The sequence below is a fragment of the Metopolophium dirhodum genome, chromosome 9, assembly GCF_019925205.1.
Source record: "Metopolophium dirhodum isolate CAU chromosome 9, ASM1992520v1, whole genome shotgun sequence".
Lineage (NCBI taxonomy): Eukaryota > Metazoa > Arthropoda > Insecta > Hemiptera > Aphididae > Metopolophium > Metopolophium dirhodum.
Window position 1 is genome coordinate 8,650,784 of NC_083568.1, and position 19,105 is coordinate 8,669,888.

The 19,105-nt window shown below is 30.6% G+C and overlaps 2 protein-coding genes across 5 annotated transcripts; both read right to left on the reverse strand.

Annotated features, from left to right (window-relative positions):
- Nucleotides 1–1,385: 1,385 nt before the first annotated feature.
- LOC132952213 (putative uncharacterized protein DDB_G0271606) lies at nt 1,386–7,747 on the reverse strand. Of its 4 annotated transcripts, none has more exons than XM_061024422.1 (15): nt 7,379–7,747; nt 7,168–7,285; nt 6,935–7,048; nt 6,756–6,853; nt 6,488–6,681; nt 6,186–6,403; nt 5,994–6,113; nt 5,520–5,743; nt 4,177–4,296; nt 3,312–4,115; nt 3,180–3,256; nt 2,860–2,993; nt 2,602–2,643; nt 2,486–2,542; nt 1,386–1,932 (listed from the first exon to the last, which is right to left on the reverse strand). In XM_061024422.1, the coding sequence occupies exons 1-15, from the start codon at nt 7,472–7,474 to the stop codon at nt 1,544–1,546; spliced, it is 2,805 nt and encodes a 934-aa protein (XP_060880405.1). In that variant the 5' UTR covers nt 7,475–7,747; the 3' UTR covers nt 1,386–1,543. The 4 variants fall into 4 exon arrangements, with proteins under 4 accessions (XP_060880405.1, XP_060880404.1, XP_060880402.1 ...); XM_061024421.1 differs by having other exon boundaries at nt 2,878–2,993; nt 5,520–5,773; XM_061024419.1 differs by having other exon boundaries at nt 5,520–5,773.
- A 2,888-nt stretch (nt 7,748–10,635) lies between these two features.
- On the reverse strand, nt 10,636–19,096 carry LOC132952121 (leucine-rich repeat-containing protein 28-like). The gene is made up of 6 exons (XM_061024283.1): nt 19,005–19,096; nt 18,592–18,793; nt 18,078–18,291; nt 14,531–14,810; nt 12,819–13,127; nt 10,636–10,909 (listed from the first exon to the last, which is right to left on the reverse strand). Exons 1-6 carry the CDS (start codon nt 19,079–19,081, stop codon nt 10,756–10,758), a joined length of 1,236 nt encoding a protein of 411 aa, XP_060880266.1. The 5' UTR covers nt 19,082–19,096; the 3' UTR covers nt 10,636–10,755.
- Nucleotides 19,097–19,105: the final 9 nt, after the last annotated feature.

Genomic DNA, 19,105 nt, shown 5'->3' on the forward strand with positions numbered 1-19,105 from the left:
TATTCACACCTACTCAAATCCATGTACTATTGCATATTTGCATAAAAAAAAACAGTTCCCAAGTGGATTATTGAAATTATATGTTATGTTATCACTTTCATAGTATAAGCAATTATTTCTTATACTATGATTACTCTAAGAAGTATATCTCTAAGAAGTACCGTCGGTTACTGACGAACGCGGACCAATCACGGACATCTGGCACTGTTTGTGGGGGGTCTGAACGTTCCGGCGGTTCAGTATGCATGCGCGAAAGTGGTCAAACTAATATGGAATAGAGTTCTAGGTTAATATATGTGTGACACGGTCAATATGATGTTTAAGTGGGATTTATTTAATCCGGTTTATTCTAACAAATATTTTTTTATCGTGGTTTAATTATACGTTATCTGAGGAATTGATTTATATAGTTGGTTTAAATATTGGCTGATAGATTTAGTTATTGTTCCTATTTTAATAAAATTCCTTTTATGAGATGGTTTATTTAAAGAACACCCAAATTTACCCCTTGGTCGTGAATGTGTTAATGAAAAATTATGAAGAACCATTTAATAATACATAATTGTATAATTCATTATAAAATGATAGTTTCTTAGGTTTTACTATATTATTTATTCTAAAAATGACAATGAACAATATGAATAATGAATTACCTTAGTTTCACGACATTAGAACCATTAAATGTGACCAGTATCTAAACACCTACCTTTTTATTAAGTTTTACTTTTACAAAACAACACTTGAGTCGGACCATAGAGTAATACAGAGATGGCATTTAGGAATAAATTGAAGCGTCAAATGCCTATTAAAATAGTCAATAATAATATTAATAAATTAAGTTAAATGTAGAATTTAGTATTTGTGAAAACGCAGTTAAATTAATTTAAATTTACAGAAAAGTCAATAGTCTAATAAACAGAGTGATTTTGTAAGCATGACCACCCTATTTTTAAGCTTAAATTACGTATATATTCAAATTTTGTTTATTGGAATTTTTAAATACACTTAAGGTCCATATTTTCAAATTCTTGAGTTTATTTGTACCTCTCAAGGATGATCCTGTTACAATACAAACTTCTATTTTTCAAACAAGAATCCTGGGTTATCATTTTTAATTATTAATCAGTCATTTTTTTTGAGAATTTTGATGTATATTATTCACACATATTATAATAATATGTATTTAACATTTTAATCAATGCTCATTCAGTTACCCACCATATCAACTTTTATTCTTATTTCCAAACTTGTAATTTAATATTTTTGATTGATTTGTTTTTCAGTATGAATGGTTTTATTACAAGCAACATTTCCTAGAGGCTGTAATCATTTCTAAGCGTAATAACTTATTTGTTTGATTATTATCATAAAGATTGAAAAAAAAATAATAGCATGTTATGTATTTTTTTAAAAAATAGACTTAAATATAATTATGAACATATTACATAACTAAAATTATATATATAAAATAAAAAGTTGAAATAAATCAAATTATTGAACCAAGTACCATATACCTAGATATGCGATTTAAACAATTCATAAATTAATCTACATAATGGAGTGTTCCTTCTTTTGGAGGGGACGTGCCGGTGATAGTACCTTCTTGGGGGGAACTACCTTGCTGAATCCAATATGATGGTACTTGTTGCTGTGTTTGGTATGTAATAGTGGCCTGAGGTTGTTGTTGTTGTTGCTGCTGCTGTTGTTGTTGTTGCTGCTGTTGTTGTTGTTGTTGTTGTTGTTGTTGCTGCTGTTGCTGTTGTTGTTGTTGTTGTTGCTGCTGCTGGTGTTGTTGTTGTAAATCAGCAGCTTGAGCTGGAGTTAACGTCTGATTTCTCATTGGATCCGGCAATACTGTGAATGTTACAGACTGTGTTCGATTAGATTCCGATACTGGAGTACCAGATCGTTGATCTGGTTCATATCCACGGCCTGCATTAAAATAAAAGTATATTTATGAATGTTCAGTTTAGACATAAATAGTTAACAAATTAAAATATAATATAATGATACAATTAATAAAACTATGATTTTTAAACGTTCTTATTGATATTAAAGACTAAATAGAAAAATTTAAATCGCTTAATATTGAGTGGAATATTGTAAATGCATGCTTGACAATCAGTATTATATTTTAAATGTTGGTAAATACTAATAAGAGTCCTTGCCAGAGAACTTGGTGTGGCGGCACGATAACGCAAAGCTTGGTGTTCTCTGTATTTGGATATTATTACCGAATAACAAATAGTGACGTAAATTAGTAAATATAATTTTATATTAGTATATTCCATAGTTTTCGTATCACATTAATCTATTAATATTGACATTGTCAGTCGAGGTGGTTTATTTTTGTACATTTATGACATACGACTTAATGGAGAGTACCGCACCACGCGGCCAAAAGTCGAAACACACTGCGGCTAGTTTAGGCTACATCTACCGCCGCCATGCAAAGTTATCTGGCAATGACTGTAACTATAATTACCTGGATAAAACTGATATCGCTGTTGTTTATTTCTGTCAACTTGTTTATTTATGTCTTCTGAAAATTAATATAAAATTACTATCAAAATAATTTAGAAATAATTTGATAATATTTACCTTTAGCATTCATGTTAGAACATTCCTTGGAGCGCGAATCACCTGAAATTAGTATTTAATTATTAATTACAATTTATAATTTCAAACAAAAATTATAATTTAAAAAATAATTCTAGGTAAGTCCTGTAAAAATTATTAATGTTAATATTATTAGTTTTCCTTTTGAAATCTGAAAAATAACATGATTAGAATAAATGCAGCTACGCTGGAAAATATAAATTTTCAATGTATTATTTATCATTACAATAGTAAGTTAACCTGTAATGTTTGAGGCACCTGTTGCTAATTGATGCTGAAAATTAGTCTGCGGAGTACGTCTCCCAGTATTCGAAGTAGCTACCATACCATTAATTGTCAGTTGGCGTATTTGGTTGTCGTCATTACCATCATTACTGTTGAATAAATTTATATAAATTGCAATAAAAATTAGTTAAATAAAAAAATTAGTTAAAATTAATCTCCTCTTCTCCTGAAAAATAACATGATTAAAGAAACTCCTAAAAGAAAAAACTGTTAGTAGGTTATTCGCTGTTAAAAAAATAATTAAATTAATGTATTGCATATGTATGTGTACTTGCCCAGTAGCTGATGATGGTCCAGTTCGTATTATTTTGGCTCCAGTAATTCCTCCACCTTCCGATACAACCTGAAAACACTTTATGTATAGATTATTGACCTTTTTTGTTTCTACTTCAATTTAAATATCTAACCATTTCATAAGACCGTTTTAAGGGTTGATATTGAAATTGGTTGCTTTGTTGAAAATATTGAATGGACTGCTGCTGTCCTTGTTGTATCATGATTGGTTGATGGCTGTCGTCTTGTTTGTAGATGACTTGTTGTTTATCTGACATTTGTGTCTGAATCAGCTGATGTTGTGGTTTGTGTGATTGTTGTTGTTGCTGTTGTTGTGGAAGAGTCATTGTAACAATACCATTGCCTTGTGACTGTAGAATCTGATGAGATATTGGCAGTGACATTAACTGATTGCCACCAGGTGAAGCTGTTTGTTGTGTAAATGTCTTGCCCTGTTGTTGGAGTAACAGTTGTTGCGTAGATGCCTGACTGACTTGCGATTGTAAAAGGCCCGGCAAGTTCTGTATGATTTGTGGTTGAAGATTTTGGAACTGATTTAGTTGAGGCATCATCATTTGTATTTGAGCAGGTTGCCCTGGTGTCTGCTGTACAATTAATTGGCCATTGGGAATGTTTGCTGGGATCAATTGACCAGACTGTGTTTGTTGTAAATGAATAGTTTGCATAGCGGGCTGTTGGATTTCGGCCGGTGGAGGTTGTTGGTACTGCACAATCATGACTTGACCAGGTTGGCCAGACGGTTGCTGATATTGTGCCATTTGGTTACCAAGTATATAAGTGGTACCGATCAACCCGGAGTTGGACTGCTGGCTTAATTGGGTCACTTGACCAACATTGGGAGATTGAGCCATTTGGAATGCATTAGATTGCACTTGTGGTTGGTACGCTATAATTTGGCCATTAGAAGTTTGAATATACTAAAAAAAAATGATTTTGTTAGTTGATTTTGAAATAATTTAAAATAATTTAAATATTTACTTGTATAGGAAGTGCAGCTTGAGTCATAAATGCCTGCGTATGTGGAATAACACCATTAGCTAGTGTTGTAGGAGTAGTATGGGTAACAGAAGGTGTATGTTGAACATTTTCTAAACTTTTCTATAATATAAGAAAATAAACGTGAGTACATTAAGAGGAGAGGATGTCCATAGGCGGAAATCGGGGGACTAAACATCCCCAGAAGTTCAAAGTAAAGGTCTTAGCCCCCCTTGCCCACAACATTTTAAAGTGACTAAATAAAATAATTGATATAGTTGTAAAATTCATATTTAATAACTGAATTAAAAAATAAATAATAAAAAAATATTCTGCGATAAAAATTAAATTAAATTTATAAGATTTTACTAACTTATAAGTTATAATCATAACTTGGAACGATCATATTTATGTAGTATTAATAATAAGTAATAGCCGCATAGGTTGTGTTTGTACATTTTGTACGAGGCACCTCTTAGGCATTTGCCGACTTCATTTGAACCCTTAAATCTGCCATTAGTTATAATTCTAAATTAAAAATGAATAACTTAATAATTTCTGTTTAGAATGCTTCTAAAATGTTAAAGATAAGGTACATAATTTTTTTTATACTTAATTATGGTCAAATTGTTTGGTATGTCGAACTTTTTAAATTGTCTTGTTGAAATAAATAATTGCGAGCGGCTCTAGTACAATGGTACCTATAGGTGTAATGGGCATATAATGCTCAGCCCCCTAGTAATTTCAAAAAATTTCCGCTTATGAGGATGTCAGCACACTATTTGTTTTATCTCTGGCCCGCGCGCAGTATAGACAAAACACATTAATGCAGAATCATTTTCCCCATGTTTTTAAGTAATCTTAGAGTAAAATCACCCATTACAAAAAAGATAAAGAATAATATTTTGAGGGAATGACAAATAGATTTTATATTTTATTGTTATTTGACTTTAAAAATAAACAACAAAATGTTTTTAAATGATGTTTTTATTCCTGTCACTTATAAGTTGTTACCACTGGGTACCTTTCCCTTATTATCATATCATTCTTACTCGTCACTCATCAAACATATTTATTATACTAAGAACATGTATAGATTGTAGATTACTTCAATAAAAAAAAAAAATGATGTTTAAATTGTTTTGAAACAATATTTAGACAAATCGATATGACATTCCCTATCTTTTTTGTAATAAGTGATTTTCCTTTAAAATCACTTAAAAATATGGGAAAAATGATTCTGCGTAAATGCGTTTTGTTGCACGTGGGCCAGAGAGAGAAAACAAATAGTGCGCTGATATAATTTTAAATAATAATGAAGACTATTATTTTAATATAGAACATACAGTTTGTATTGCTTGCTGCTGAATTAGCTGCTGTTGCTGTGATTGAATTGTCGAATAGCTGACTGGCGTAACAGATAATGGAAGTTGGTGCTGTTGTTGCTGATTGACTACTTGTGTTTGTATTTGGGGCATAATTGATGCTTGATGCTGACCCAAAGAAGCTATATGGGTTGGCCCCTGTGCGTTTTGTGCTGACTGTTGTTGTTGTTGGTGACCTCCCATTACTGGTGGAGGAACAGCCATTAATTGAGGTACTGAATTATACAGTAACAACCATTTAAAAATACATTTTCTTTTTATAAATCTATTAGTTATAAGCTTATTGATAGAAATAAGTTTGAATAACAGTTTGTATAGATAATGGTTTTACTTATAATGGAGTTGTAAGATACAAAATGACTGATATGTTTATCACTCAATATGGAATTTAACATTTATATTTTATTTAAATAAAATAATTTCGATAAATCTTACCTGCTTGTTGTGTAAATAATGGCATTTGAACATTAGCAACAGATGTCTGCACCACTTGTGATCCGTCCTGTAATGTCATCATTCCAGTTTGTGCAGCAACTTGAACAGTCTGGTATTGAGCTGAAAATATATGCAAAAAAATAGACAATTGATTTTTAAACGGACCATTGAAATATAAAAGTAGATATTTACTTGGATTCATTTGTTGTATTTGACCATTATTGGTTTGAATAGTTTGTTGATGGATTACTTGTGGTTGTTGGATATGCACATTGGATGGTTGGTGTGTAACATTGGGCGGCGGTGCCACATGATTAGCCGCATAAGTAAGACTATATTCATTTTGAATAGTTTCAATTAAATTGAATGCTAATTGTCTACCATTTTGCAGTACTTCATTTTTTGCATGTCTATAATAGTAACAGTTATCATTAGAGTCAAACTGTAGCAACTCAGGTTAATAAATGATTAATTAAAACTAAAATTTAAATTACTCGACACATAGATGTAAAGGTTCAACTGATTCTTGTCCATTAGCTTCAATGAATCCAGAACCTCGTCCTCGCATGGTTACTACCGCCCCCGTTTCATTCATTATATAATGAAGATTAGCTCCGTTTAATCCTAATATTTTATTTCTGAGGTCAAAAGCTGGCGGCGCGTGGTCTAAGCCAATTAAGACTTTTTCCTAATAATATTATAATTTTCCTTACTAGTTTGGATATTTACATAATATAAAACTTAACTAAATATTTTACTTACTATTCCTGCCCCATTAATCAAAGGTCCAGATGTCAAATTTGGATGCTTAGACATATCTTTGTCTCGTTGAATGAGTGATTGAATTTTTTTAATAGCAACTAAAGTTAAAATAAAAATGAATTTTTTAGCAAACAGAATAAAATATAATTCTATAGTAATTCATGACTCAATATGCTCACGAGCTAAATTTGGTTCTTTCGGCCCTTTAATAAGTAAATGTAATGCTTTCTCTGTTGACGCTTGATTTTTTTCTTTAGGAGTCATGTACCTTCCTCTAGTAACGATCACCGTACCTGCACAATAACAATTAATTTAATTAAGACATTAAACTAATAAATGTCAAGCAGTCGCAAACAGGCTTGTGGTGATACGTTGAGATTTTGGTAAACAAATAATTCTAAAAACAAATCACCAGAAAATTCTTCTATGTCATTTTGTATGGACTTGCTGGTGAGTAGTATACGGTCGGTGTCGGCCAAGTCGTTGATTTCGAACTGGGTTTTGAGCTGTTGAGGTGGCGCACATTGGGCCTGTGCAAGACGCGACGACATATTTTGTAAAAACAGTTTCTTGGTTTTTCGACTACTATTAGACTAAGCCGGCACGAAAACTACTACACATACCTCCGGTTGGTCACCGACCCGTTTCGCAAGGGCTGATTCTACTCGGGTTGCCATCTCCACAGCCAGCTTGAGTTTGTTGGTCGGGATCGACATCATGTCGCAACAGATTGACAATATTTAGCCGGAATACGGTCCGACGACAGGACCGATTGTGTTCGGGGCGACGCCGATCATTTCCGCAGTTTTTAAAACCGTTACAAGCGAGAGAAAAATCGTGAGGAACCTAAAAAAATGTTATTAAACAATAAGATACCTACTTACAAAATTTTCGACAAAATATTTTATGTGTCGTTTTCAAATGCGATAACAAGAGACTGCAACAAGCCGAAAAGAAAAAAACATACAAGATAGAATCAAGGAATACTGATTTTCAAACGTTCCGTGTTTATACAATAGTAATGAAACAAACACGTCCGCCAGTGTTACCATTCCCACGGTATTTAAACTAAAATATTGTCCGGTGAAAGAACTGTTTCTCCGTTCCGTTTTGGCTCTATTAATTATTATTCTTTTTAAATTGATACGCTCAATTATTATAAATGTTCTAAACAGTTTATGAGTGGAATATCTCAATAAGGTTTTTACTTTTTTTTTTCACAATCAACATTCACAACAGTAAGTTCAAAGTTGTAGGAAATCTATAAGAAATTAAGGCATTTATTAAAAGTCGAAAAACCCAATAAAATAATATATTGATGTGTCACGGTCTCTCAGGATAGGTATTTGTGAATTGTGATACCGGACTTATGGAACATATTACATAGGAACTTACTACCTACAACTGTATGTCTAATTACCTACGTTTTTGTATTGTTCGCTCAATTTGACATAATATGCAAGACTCGAAACGCCGAAAAAAAAGTCTAAAATAATAGTATCTCTATAATTATTATAATAATGCAATTAACAATATAATATTTTAATCACACCTCTTTCTCATGAGTTATGACTTAAGAACCAAATATAGGATCATACCTCATAAGATACGGGTTATGATAGTTATTATGGTACGAGATAACAAATATATAAATTTATAATAAGTAATATTACCTATGCAAAAGGATTTTATACATTTTACACACTAAAATACAAAGTACAACTGTAAAAGTGTATAAGAATAAATTTTTGGTAAATGGTTCACCAAACTTTTTTTCCGGAACATTTTTTGCTAATTGGTACCCCCTGTAATAACGATATTAAATGGATGGTCGGTATTATAGTCGGTATACCTACTGGCTACTACCTACGTTGCATAAGGATAAGACTCAATAAGAGTATAATATAATATTATTATGTCATGTTACTCATCAATAGTATGACCCAGAATAGACCTACTGCAGATACCTAATGCTAAATGCCGTAATGGGTTTTAATGGGTTGAACCTAAGCCAGTGGCGTGGCGAACTTGAAATTGTTCAGAGGCAAGTCCAATATATCACCCAACCACTAACAGCCCGATAAAGGTATTTAATATCATATTTTAAAGTACTAGTTAATATACTTACTAGATAATTTTACCCATCCACCCGGCACCCACTCCACCTAACCTATAAAAACTTTAACGGCCGACAATCACCCCCTTCGTCACGCAACCGCACGGCCTACATCACCGTCCTGTGACAATCGCAGCTGTCGTCGTCGCCGTCGGATTTCGGGGGTAGTTTTTTCTCATAGTGCAATTTATTGCGATGTGTTATAATTTCACGTAATACATATACCTAAATGTTATAAAACAGGCTTGGCACAAAATTGTAATTTTAGACCGGGTGTAGCTCCACTACTCCAAGCTTTTATATAAGTAGGTAAATGTGTCACAGTTACTGTGATAGTGTGTTGTAGTCAATGCTCAATATTATATATTTTTTAAATGTACCTACCAAGGATGATATAGAAAATGTACATAGATATTAATATATTATATACTAGCTGATCCTCTATATGACTCAAACTTTGTTCAATTCGTTATTTAATATTCGGTGTACGGTGCTCAAAATTTATCTTAACTTTTCTGATGCCTGGAATAAAAATTCTGATTCGCAGCAGTATATTATCAGGTAGGCAATCTACCTGCGGTAGATCGCGGACCCGGTGCGGTTTGTACGTAAGTGTATGATTTAACTCTAAAGTATCAAAGTTATACCAAGTTTATTTTGATATAATACGGCGGATTAATGTAATCAATTAATACATAGTCCTAACCTAACCTAAACGTACTAAATTCCGACGAATAAAAACCAAATTTAACTCTTTTTAAATTAGCCTATATCTTCTTCACAGAGATCTGCACACAAACGTATATACTTTAATATAGCCATATAGGCTATAGCTGATCCTGCACACTTTGTGGCCCGTAAAAAATGACAACTCTTAAACAAATTGTGATTGTTCAACTCCTTTTTGGTGTAACTCACTGCAGTAAGTGCAACTCAGCCACCTTGGTAGGCAATGTGTGAAAATTTGATTTGATGCATGCTTGTACCTGATCTGCCCGATTAACCAATAGCAATTAATAATAAATAAATACTATTTCTATTAATTCTTTCTCCTATAACCAATAGCAATCATTTATAAACAAATATTTCTATCATAAAACTCAAAATCTCTGTTTGAGCACTTCTATTAATTGAATGTAGCGTGATTTTATATAGCCTATGACCTTCCTCAATGAATAGACTATCCAACAAAAAAATAATTTTTCAATTCGAACCAGTACCCCTCGAACCCCTTACAGCCCCTTTAAGCCCTTTTTTAGTAATAAAAAGTAGCCTATGTTTTTTCTCAGTGTCTAAACTATCTATGTACCAAATTTAATTTAAATCGGTTCTGTAGTTTCGGAGCCTATTCAATACAAACAATCAAATCTTTCCTCTTTATAATATTAGTATAGATATAGATTATAATAGTAGTATACTAATATATCTAAATATCTTTAACATTGTTCACTTTTCAGTAAAATTAATAAAACAATTACTTATTACTAAAAATATCTTAGTATGGTTGCATGGTCGTAATAAATCAACCTACAATTAAAATAATTCACAAAGTAGGTCATAATAGGTGGCAAATATTTGAGCTACTGAGTTATCATATAAGTTTTGATTTTTGAAACTGTTGATTTAGGTTTCATTTGGTATATCTTATAAAAATTATCTATAAGAATATACGACAATAACCTAGAATTATTTTTTTTATTGTATGTTGGTTTATTTTTAATTTATCATTGATAGGCACAATAGGTACATATTATAAATACACAATACGTACAATCATTATATTATTTGGAATTCAATAAATTAATAAATATAACAGTAAAATTAGGAACATCAAGAGTAAATAAAAATAATGACAATATTAAACAAAATGTAATAAAATGAAAATTAACTTTGAAAAAATCCATAAGGTTTAATTTTAAAATCCAATTCTTGTAAAACCATTTGGTAACGATTTGTTATTAATTGTTTAAATGCTCCATGACACGATTTAGAACAAAAATATTGGGCATTGAAATGCGTGTGTGATCTGAAAAAGAAACTTAAGAAACACAATATTGTTAATTATTAGGGCTTGGATTTTAAAGTATAATATATGCTTCCATTTTTTTAATCTAATTTTTATTCATAATTTCATAAATTAATTTCATGTCATTCTGATTCCAAATAAACCAATTTGTTTTTGTTTTTTTCGGCTTTTTTATGTAAATACTTTTTTGCCTTTTTTACTATTATTCTAGCTGTGGCATTTTAGTATGTTTATTATGCCATAGTAATAAAAAAAAATTGTGAAAATCCGGAATACGGATTAAATGGTCATTGGATTATTAATGTTTTCGTTTATCGGCTTGATTATTAAATGTATCAAACGTGATGTTATCGTCGATAGCTATATGCCTAGATCAACCTTCAAACAGCCTGAAAATCTAGAAAAATACGTGGTAGTTAATTCTTTTTTTAATTTCAATTAATTTTTTTCATTCAAATTTATACCTAGTTTAAGTAAATTTTTGGTCATGCTTTTTTAAAAACAATTTTATGCTGTTTTTGTTATTAATGGTGTTTTAAAATCTGAGCCCTATTAATTATATTATTATTAGGTACCTATATTTACTGTGGCCATAACCATACACTTACACTATACTACCTATTATAATATACAATAGTAAAAAAAAATGTTTAGCCTTATGTAAAGTTTTTTTTTATTTCTTCGTTTTTAGCAGAAACACAAATTATTGTTTGTAATGATTATAGGTATATCAAATATTAGAATCTAAAATTCATCAAAATTTCGAAAATGTTCAAACAATTTTTCAGTTAGAAATTTATAAAAGTTTTTCTTTTCATGGCTAACATTATAAATTTTGATAGAAGACTCCTCACAATTGGTCCTACCTTAAATAAAAAAAATAGTTTACTAGAAAGTAACATCCATTTCTTATAAGTGTTTAAATTTAAAATGTGTACAACATTGAATTTTAAATTTTCATGAGTAAATTACCGAATTTTCATCTATTCATTTTTGATATTTTGTTGTAATTTAAAAACAAATAATCCTAGATACTTGACATTTTTACAAAATGTTAAAACGATTTTGAATCTTTTTGAGCTATTTATAACTATGAGAAATTTTTAAAATATTTTTCAGTTAGAATTTCATAAAAGATTTTCTTTTCATAGCTAAGATTAAAAATGTTAATAAAAGATTTCACATAAGTTTTTCTACCTATAAAAAAAACGTACACTTAAACGGAACATTAATTTTTTAAGAGTGTTTGTACTTATAATTGTTACGATATTCGATATTCAGCTGTAAATTTAATTCCCATTAATCGATTTTTTAGATTTTGTTGTATTACCAAAATGAATAACCATAGACTATCTTGAAATGTTCACCAAATATTTATATTTGCATTTTATCGTAAATTCTAAAACATCGTAAATGCTTCTAAAAATATTGACTCTTTTTGAACTATTTATAGCTATGAGAAAATTTTTCAAATTTAATTCAAATACAACACATCCATTACAACGACATGCTCAACAACTACTGTACAGTAAAGTGGTACCTACTTGACCACATTTTTTTTTTATCTATTTATACTTCCAGGCTACTATTTTTATCACCTAAATAATATAATATACCTTATGTATTTATCAGGTATATTACTGTTGATTTACTTAAATATTAGTGTCCTTATGTGTTTACGGTGCATTTATAAGGAATGGTTATAGTAATTATAAAATTGAAGTATGGTATTTGGGGGTGTGGGGGCGTAGCCCCCACAGGTCTGTGTTTTCTACATAATTTGGCCTCTAGTTGTGCCTATGCTTACTAATATAATATATTTACTTAAAATACTTTATTAGGTAGCATATAAAATATTCATAGGTTATTATTTATATAATTATATTATATATATTAATACATATTATATAAATTGTCTTACTCATATTGTAATAAACACATATAGCTGAATGTGAACATCGGTCTCAAGCATTGCATACAGGAAGCAGCTGGACCGGACAACAATTGTTCGCACAAATGTTTGGGGACACTATCTTTGGCAAATGGCGTCTTCCAAACGTAGAGCGCCCTGAGTGCAAATTCTTTCAAAGTGGGGCAATGTGCATTTCCTTGGACACTGAACACTTCTTTGATTTTAGGTGATAAAATCAGATTGCGACCGTCGCACGTCAGTGTTATATTCGGCAACATGTGTGCTTCCAGAAATTGTTGTGTGCCGCAATGTTCTGCTCTGATATAATGGTAACATAATATATAAATGAGTATTAAAATATACCATTTCCTACATGTGTTAATTTAAAAAATAAATACTTAGTACGTATAGGTACATTTGATAGCGTATATACAATGTTATTATAGTGGGTAGTAGTGGGTGAAATTTCCAAAAGCACAGAGATATGGACTTTATTATCGGTGATATAAATAAGGTTTATCATCTGAAAGTCACTTATATAAAAGTTTTGTTTCCTTTTATTAAAATGTATATTTTATGGCATAATTATTTACGTATATTTATATAGATGTATAGGTACATTCTTTACGGATATTACTAATATATTATACTAGATTATAGACTATATTTATCAACATTTATAAATATTTAGTATTCAATATTCATAGAGTAACCTTCAGCGTATTTATTTCTACGTACCTATATCTACCCCAGTATAACTATTAACTCTTGTTCAACACCAACATTTGAATGAACCCTCTTCCATAAGAGTTTAGATTTTTTTTAATAGTTTACCATCATTATTCTTATTAATAATTTTATTCATAGCCTATATTGAGTAAGCGGAAGTGCTCAGCTTTCAAAACTATTCAAATCCCTCCCCCTTTATACGGTTTTTATGTTATTAATTGGCTCATTATTTATAGCATTTATTATAGGAATATTTTTGCAGTTTTGCACTAAAATTCAATCGAAATTTAACCTATACATTTTAGATTCTGAGCGGAGGGATGAATGTATTGATTTTACAATAATGTGTGTTTTTTTTTTTTATTTCTTTGTCTGTGTACACGATAAGTTGTTAAAATAATGCTTCAATTTTAAACTTAAGTATCTTGTTCGATGGAAAAGCAAATCTAGTTGGTGCTTCGGGAGTCGAAATTTCAAAAGTAGTTTCCAAAAGCGCTGGTTAAATTAGATATTTAAACGAAGAAGAACGATTTAGTTTTGTGTTAAATTTTAAAAATATTATCCATGGGTACTTGAAACTTCTAAAGTATATTATTATGTACAAATATGATAGTAAACAAAATACAAATAATAATAGTTCAACTTAATCGGCTATACCGTATTTAATAATAAAACTATAAATAGGTATGATATAAAATATATCATAGGCTGACAAGCCGTCTCCGCTCAGAATCGTTTTTCGTATACAAAATGTAAAATTATATTATATCATTCAATTCAAATTTAACACCATCCATCATAGTGACCAACTTGTAACCTACTGTTAAGCAGTGCGACACCCACTTACCCGTTTTTTATTTATATTATATTAGAATAATTAGTTCCTAATTCCTAAGGTATTTTATCTTATTATTTTTATTGTATATATACTATCTGTACTGTAGCCTAATTAATAGTTATGTATTAATTTAAACAAATAAAATTAAATATACTTAATAGTCGCCGGCACGTAATTTAAAATAGGATTATGGTCTATGTTGATATTGGCTTCCGGTCTGAAAGCTACCGCAGGCGCGTATATGAGCCTGTTGTGGGCCAGCGATAAGTATTCGATGTTCTTCAGGCGAATGAGATTGTCCGGCACGGAGATCAGCTTGTTTCCGTTCAATAATATTTCACCGTAATACAATCTGTCTGGGTAGACTTCCGGCAGAGTTTCGATTTCGTTGTGAGACAAGTCCAATAGCCACAGAGACGGCATGTTTAAAACGTCTACATATATAGGTTAAAGGTAAGCGTGACATTTTAACGTTAATATAACAATATTATATAAGTCAAGAGCACATTTTTTTCACTATAACAATTTAAATAGATAGGATGTTTATTAATATCACGTATAGACGTATAGTATTAAGTATTAATGTATTATGTTATTATACATATTTGTATTAACTATAATATATTAGATACTTATTTAGGATTTAGCTATTTAGTATCATTAGGCCTGCTGAGTAACAACATGCAATTTTCAAGTGTCCCTACATATTATGTGTTTAGCTCACAATTATACACAATTATACAGTAACGTACTTGACTTGCCTACTCTTGCTGAACGAAGAAGAATATTAAATTTAAAATTTATTCGCGGTCTAATAACTAACCAAATTGAATCTCTATTTTTGCTATCCCAAATAAATTTTAAAATCACATGGCAAACATTTCTTTTTCAAAAAACTTTTCATATTCCTAGAGCCAACACAAATTATTTACAAAATGAGCTGCTGAGACGTATTATGTCACTCGCCAACGAGAATCCCAATTTTGATGATGGTTTATTTTAAATTTTAATGTTATATTGTTTTAATATTAGTACTTTTGTAATACATTAAAATCTGTTTAAAATTTAAGACGTTTTCAATTAAGATGATTTCCCTCCAAATACGCTCATTTTTACGAGTTCCGTGTTTCTGACAACGTTCAACATAACCCGTATACCCAATACGATTTCACGCTTAATACGCTATTTTTGACTGGTCCCTAGGAGAGTGTCACTGTATATTTATATATAATGTACTTATAATGTATCCTACTACTATATTCATTGTTATTTTACTATTACTTTAATGTAAAAGGAGTTAACGCCAGTATATTTGTAATAAATAATAAATATATAAATAATTACTATAATATATAACGAGCAGTATGGAAAATTAATTGTCATGTAGGTATTTATGTATACATATACTATATAATATAGTATTCTTAACAATTATACATTGGGGGGGGGGGGGGGGGCAGATTTGGGTAGTAAGGACAAGCCCGGATTAAGGGGGGGGGGTCTAGGTGGGCCATGGCCTCGATAGTTAGAATTTATTTAGGGGTCTTAGATCTGTCCATTAATTTTTTCGTTATAGGCTATAACACTGCATAAATCACCTAAAAAAAAATCGATGATCATATAACGAGGAAAAAAGCTTGTAAATTATAATTTATAAATAAAGTAATACATATTTATTCATTATTTATTGCTATGTTCCTAATACCTATATATATTTATTATAACAGGTACCTATAATATTAAATAATATATACATTATTATTTTTTTTTTTCGTACAGGGCCTCATTTTAAACTATGGCCCCTGGGCCTCAAAATGTCTTAATCCGGGGTTGAATAAGGGTATGGCGTGTGTTTGAATTATACAATATGGTATAATATAGTATAGCAAATTTAACATTAAAATAAATATTTTTTTTTCGTATAAAATAAATAATGAATAATAAATAATGATAAGTATAGTCATTGGAATATGTGAATTTATTGTATTTGTTTAACTATTATTGCGTTCATATTATAAACACATCATATATTCGTTAGCACAAGATATAGTCTTTATTATAGAACAATATCGAGGTGATGAGTGATGACATATGGTTATTTAAAGTTTAAACATTGCGATGACAATAACAATAACATTATAATTAATAAATTTAGGTACCTATTAAATAAGAGGACATTGTACCCGCAATCCGCATTGCTAACTCCGTCTTACTAATACTAATGCATTACATAAAAAATTGTATGTTAAGAAGAATACATTTAAGAATCCCATAATCTGTTATGTGTATTTTTTAGTATATACCTGGTTAAAGTGAATTTACCTATATTATAAATTTTATTATAAAGATAAACATATTATCCAGAGCCCCATGTAGATTTTTTTGATATTAGATTCTGAGCGGAGCAATGGATGTATTTTATTGTATTGATTTTACAATGATGTGTGTTTTTTTATGTTTTAATTTATTTTTGTTTCTATTATCACCGTTTGGGGCAGTAAAATTGCTTCAATTTAATACCATCCATTATACAGTGACCCACTTGTAACCAACTGTACAGCGAGCACTTTCCCACCTTTTTTATGTTAAAATTGACAAACTGATAGAAGAAATGAAAAAACGAAAAAAAGCGTTATTTAAGACTAGACAAAAAATTAAATTTTAAAAGATGTTTAAAAGATGAAAAATAAAATAAAAAGTAAATATTAAATAATTTAGTTGAAGCCTATAAAACGTATATTTAAAAGCTTTCGATAAACTGGAATGTTTGTCAATAGACCAATATGATAACTAGTTTTCCAAAATATGTAAACATCGCTTCCAGAATATATTTATCGATTTTGGAAACATCATGCGAAGGCGAAAGATACTTTTGAGTTTTGTAGAGGGTTAAGAATTGATAGAGATCAACAATTGTCTATTGTACAAAATAAATTATCTTCAATACTGGTAACTACCTGCAATTGAACACGAATTGTTCTAAGAAATCAATATCAAAAAATAATTGAATCATTTGCAAACAAAAAATGTTGTAAAAAGTTTTAAGTAATATACTACATAATTGTTAATTATATTTTGTTTTATATTTAAATATTAGGAATTACCAGATTAGTATAATATAATTAGCATATAATACAAAATATAAATACCGTGATAGGTTTTATTTTATAACAAAAAAAATTCCTAGAGCCTACGACAATGTAATAAGCCTGTAAAATTACGTACTACGTTAGTATGGTTTTCAATATATTATTAAACACTACACGACACGATAGAGTAGAAGCTCGGCTTACAGGTGCGAAGACGTGAGGTAGTTGAATATTTTCAAATAGGTATCTATGTTTGGTTTATTATGGTTAACGTATATTATGTTCAACACTACGACGCACGATGGTTTCACGGAAGTTCATTACACGGTAACGATAGTGGTATACCTAATGGCAATTTACAGCTATAGGTATAATAATAACTATAAAATAGTAAGTTGAACATTTTTGTATTGCCTGTGCGTTCGAAATTATGAAAATAACATGTGCGTATCTATACCTCATCCAAATGATTTGATGATATTTTGACGGCCAAAGTTTAAATATAAATAGTAATTTTTACTCGTTTATGCGTTAAACTTTTGAAACTATATAAATAATTGTATTTAATTGTGAATTCAATTAAAATTTTTCGTTGCACGTTTTGTGACTTACCGCCAGGGACGTTTCTTATTCGATTGCGTGACAAGTTCAGCTGCGTCAGTCGCTTGAGCGCCGTCAGTGCGGAAGGTATGTCCGTTATGGAGTTGCGAGGCGCGCACAGCACTTCCAGTCCCTTCAACTCGCATAGTTCCGCAGGGAATGTCGACAGTTTGTTGTTGTCCATGTAGATGTGAGTCAATTTATTCAAGCTGTTAATCCATCCCGGCTGTACATATATTACGTTAAAAATCAAAACCGTATTTACACCAATCAGCTCGTCGGTTTCGACAATTTTAAGGCGACTTCTTTTAGTGACCTAAGCTGATGCTTAAAGAGCGGCAACATTTTTAACGTTATTATAATGATAACCAATAGATAGTACAAAACCAAATTGTGTTGTTTATTTATTACGATACGTATAAAAATATGAGGCCAAGTGGCGGCGAATTTATTACCGACGGGCGCGATTCGTATATTTTATAATATAGGTATTGTGTGCATATAACTATATAAGTCGTCGACTTACTAGTACTTCGATGAAGTTGTTTTTTATGTAGAGCTGATACACCACGTCCCTGTTCCGTTTCAAGTCTTCAGGAAACTCTAGGAGATTTCTGTCGTTCCAATGCAGGATATGACCGATGCCGAGCGTCATCGTTGTGATTTTGCGGAGCATGTCAAAAACAAATTTTTCGCAAGTATTTTTTGTTAAAGGTTTAGAATAGACACTATAAAGTAAAAATAATCATTGGCAGTAGCTCAAAAATCGCGTTTATAAGGTTAGTAGATCATATCATAATATTCGTTTGGTCGGACGGTTCTTTAACAACGGAGTAATAATAACTACCATAGAACACGATTTTCGTGTTGTTAGAAAATTACTACCCCAGATATACAGGTTGTTGAGGATAATTATAAACTATAATGTTAAGTACTCACGCGTTACTGAAATTGGTGTTAGACCAAATATTGATTTTAAAATCACGGTTTTGTGTTTTCAGCGAGTACATATTCATAATGTTTAGGGGTGACGTTTGAAA

Bases quoted from the DNA above. Each gene is read 5' to 3' on its own strand.
- LOC132952213 (XM_061024419.1), bottom strand. From the start codon at position 7,474: ATGATGTCGATCCCGACCAACAAACTCAAGCTGGCTGTGGAGATGGCA. The intron at 3,257-3,311 runs GTTAGATATTTA...CTATACATAAAG, and splicing joins TAAAACGGTCTTATGAAATG to TGTTTTCAGGTTGTATCGGA. The intron at 1,933-2,485 runs GTAATTATAGTT...ATTTTAATGCAG, and splicing joins GCGATATCAGTTTTATCCAG to GCCGTGGATATGAACCAGAT.
- LOC132952121 (XM_061024283.1), bottom strand. From the start codon at position 19,081: ATGAATATGTACTCGCTGAAAACACAAAACCGTGATTTTAAAATCAAT. The intron at 14,811-18,077 runs GTAAGTCACAAA...CTATATATGTAG, and splicing joins AATAAGAAACGTCCCTGGCG to ACGTTTTAAACATGCCGTCT. The intron at 13,128-14,530 runs GTATATTTAATT...CCATTATATCAG, and splicing joins TACGTGCCGGCGACTATTAA to AGCAGAACATTGCGGCACAC.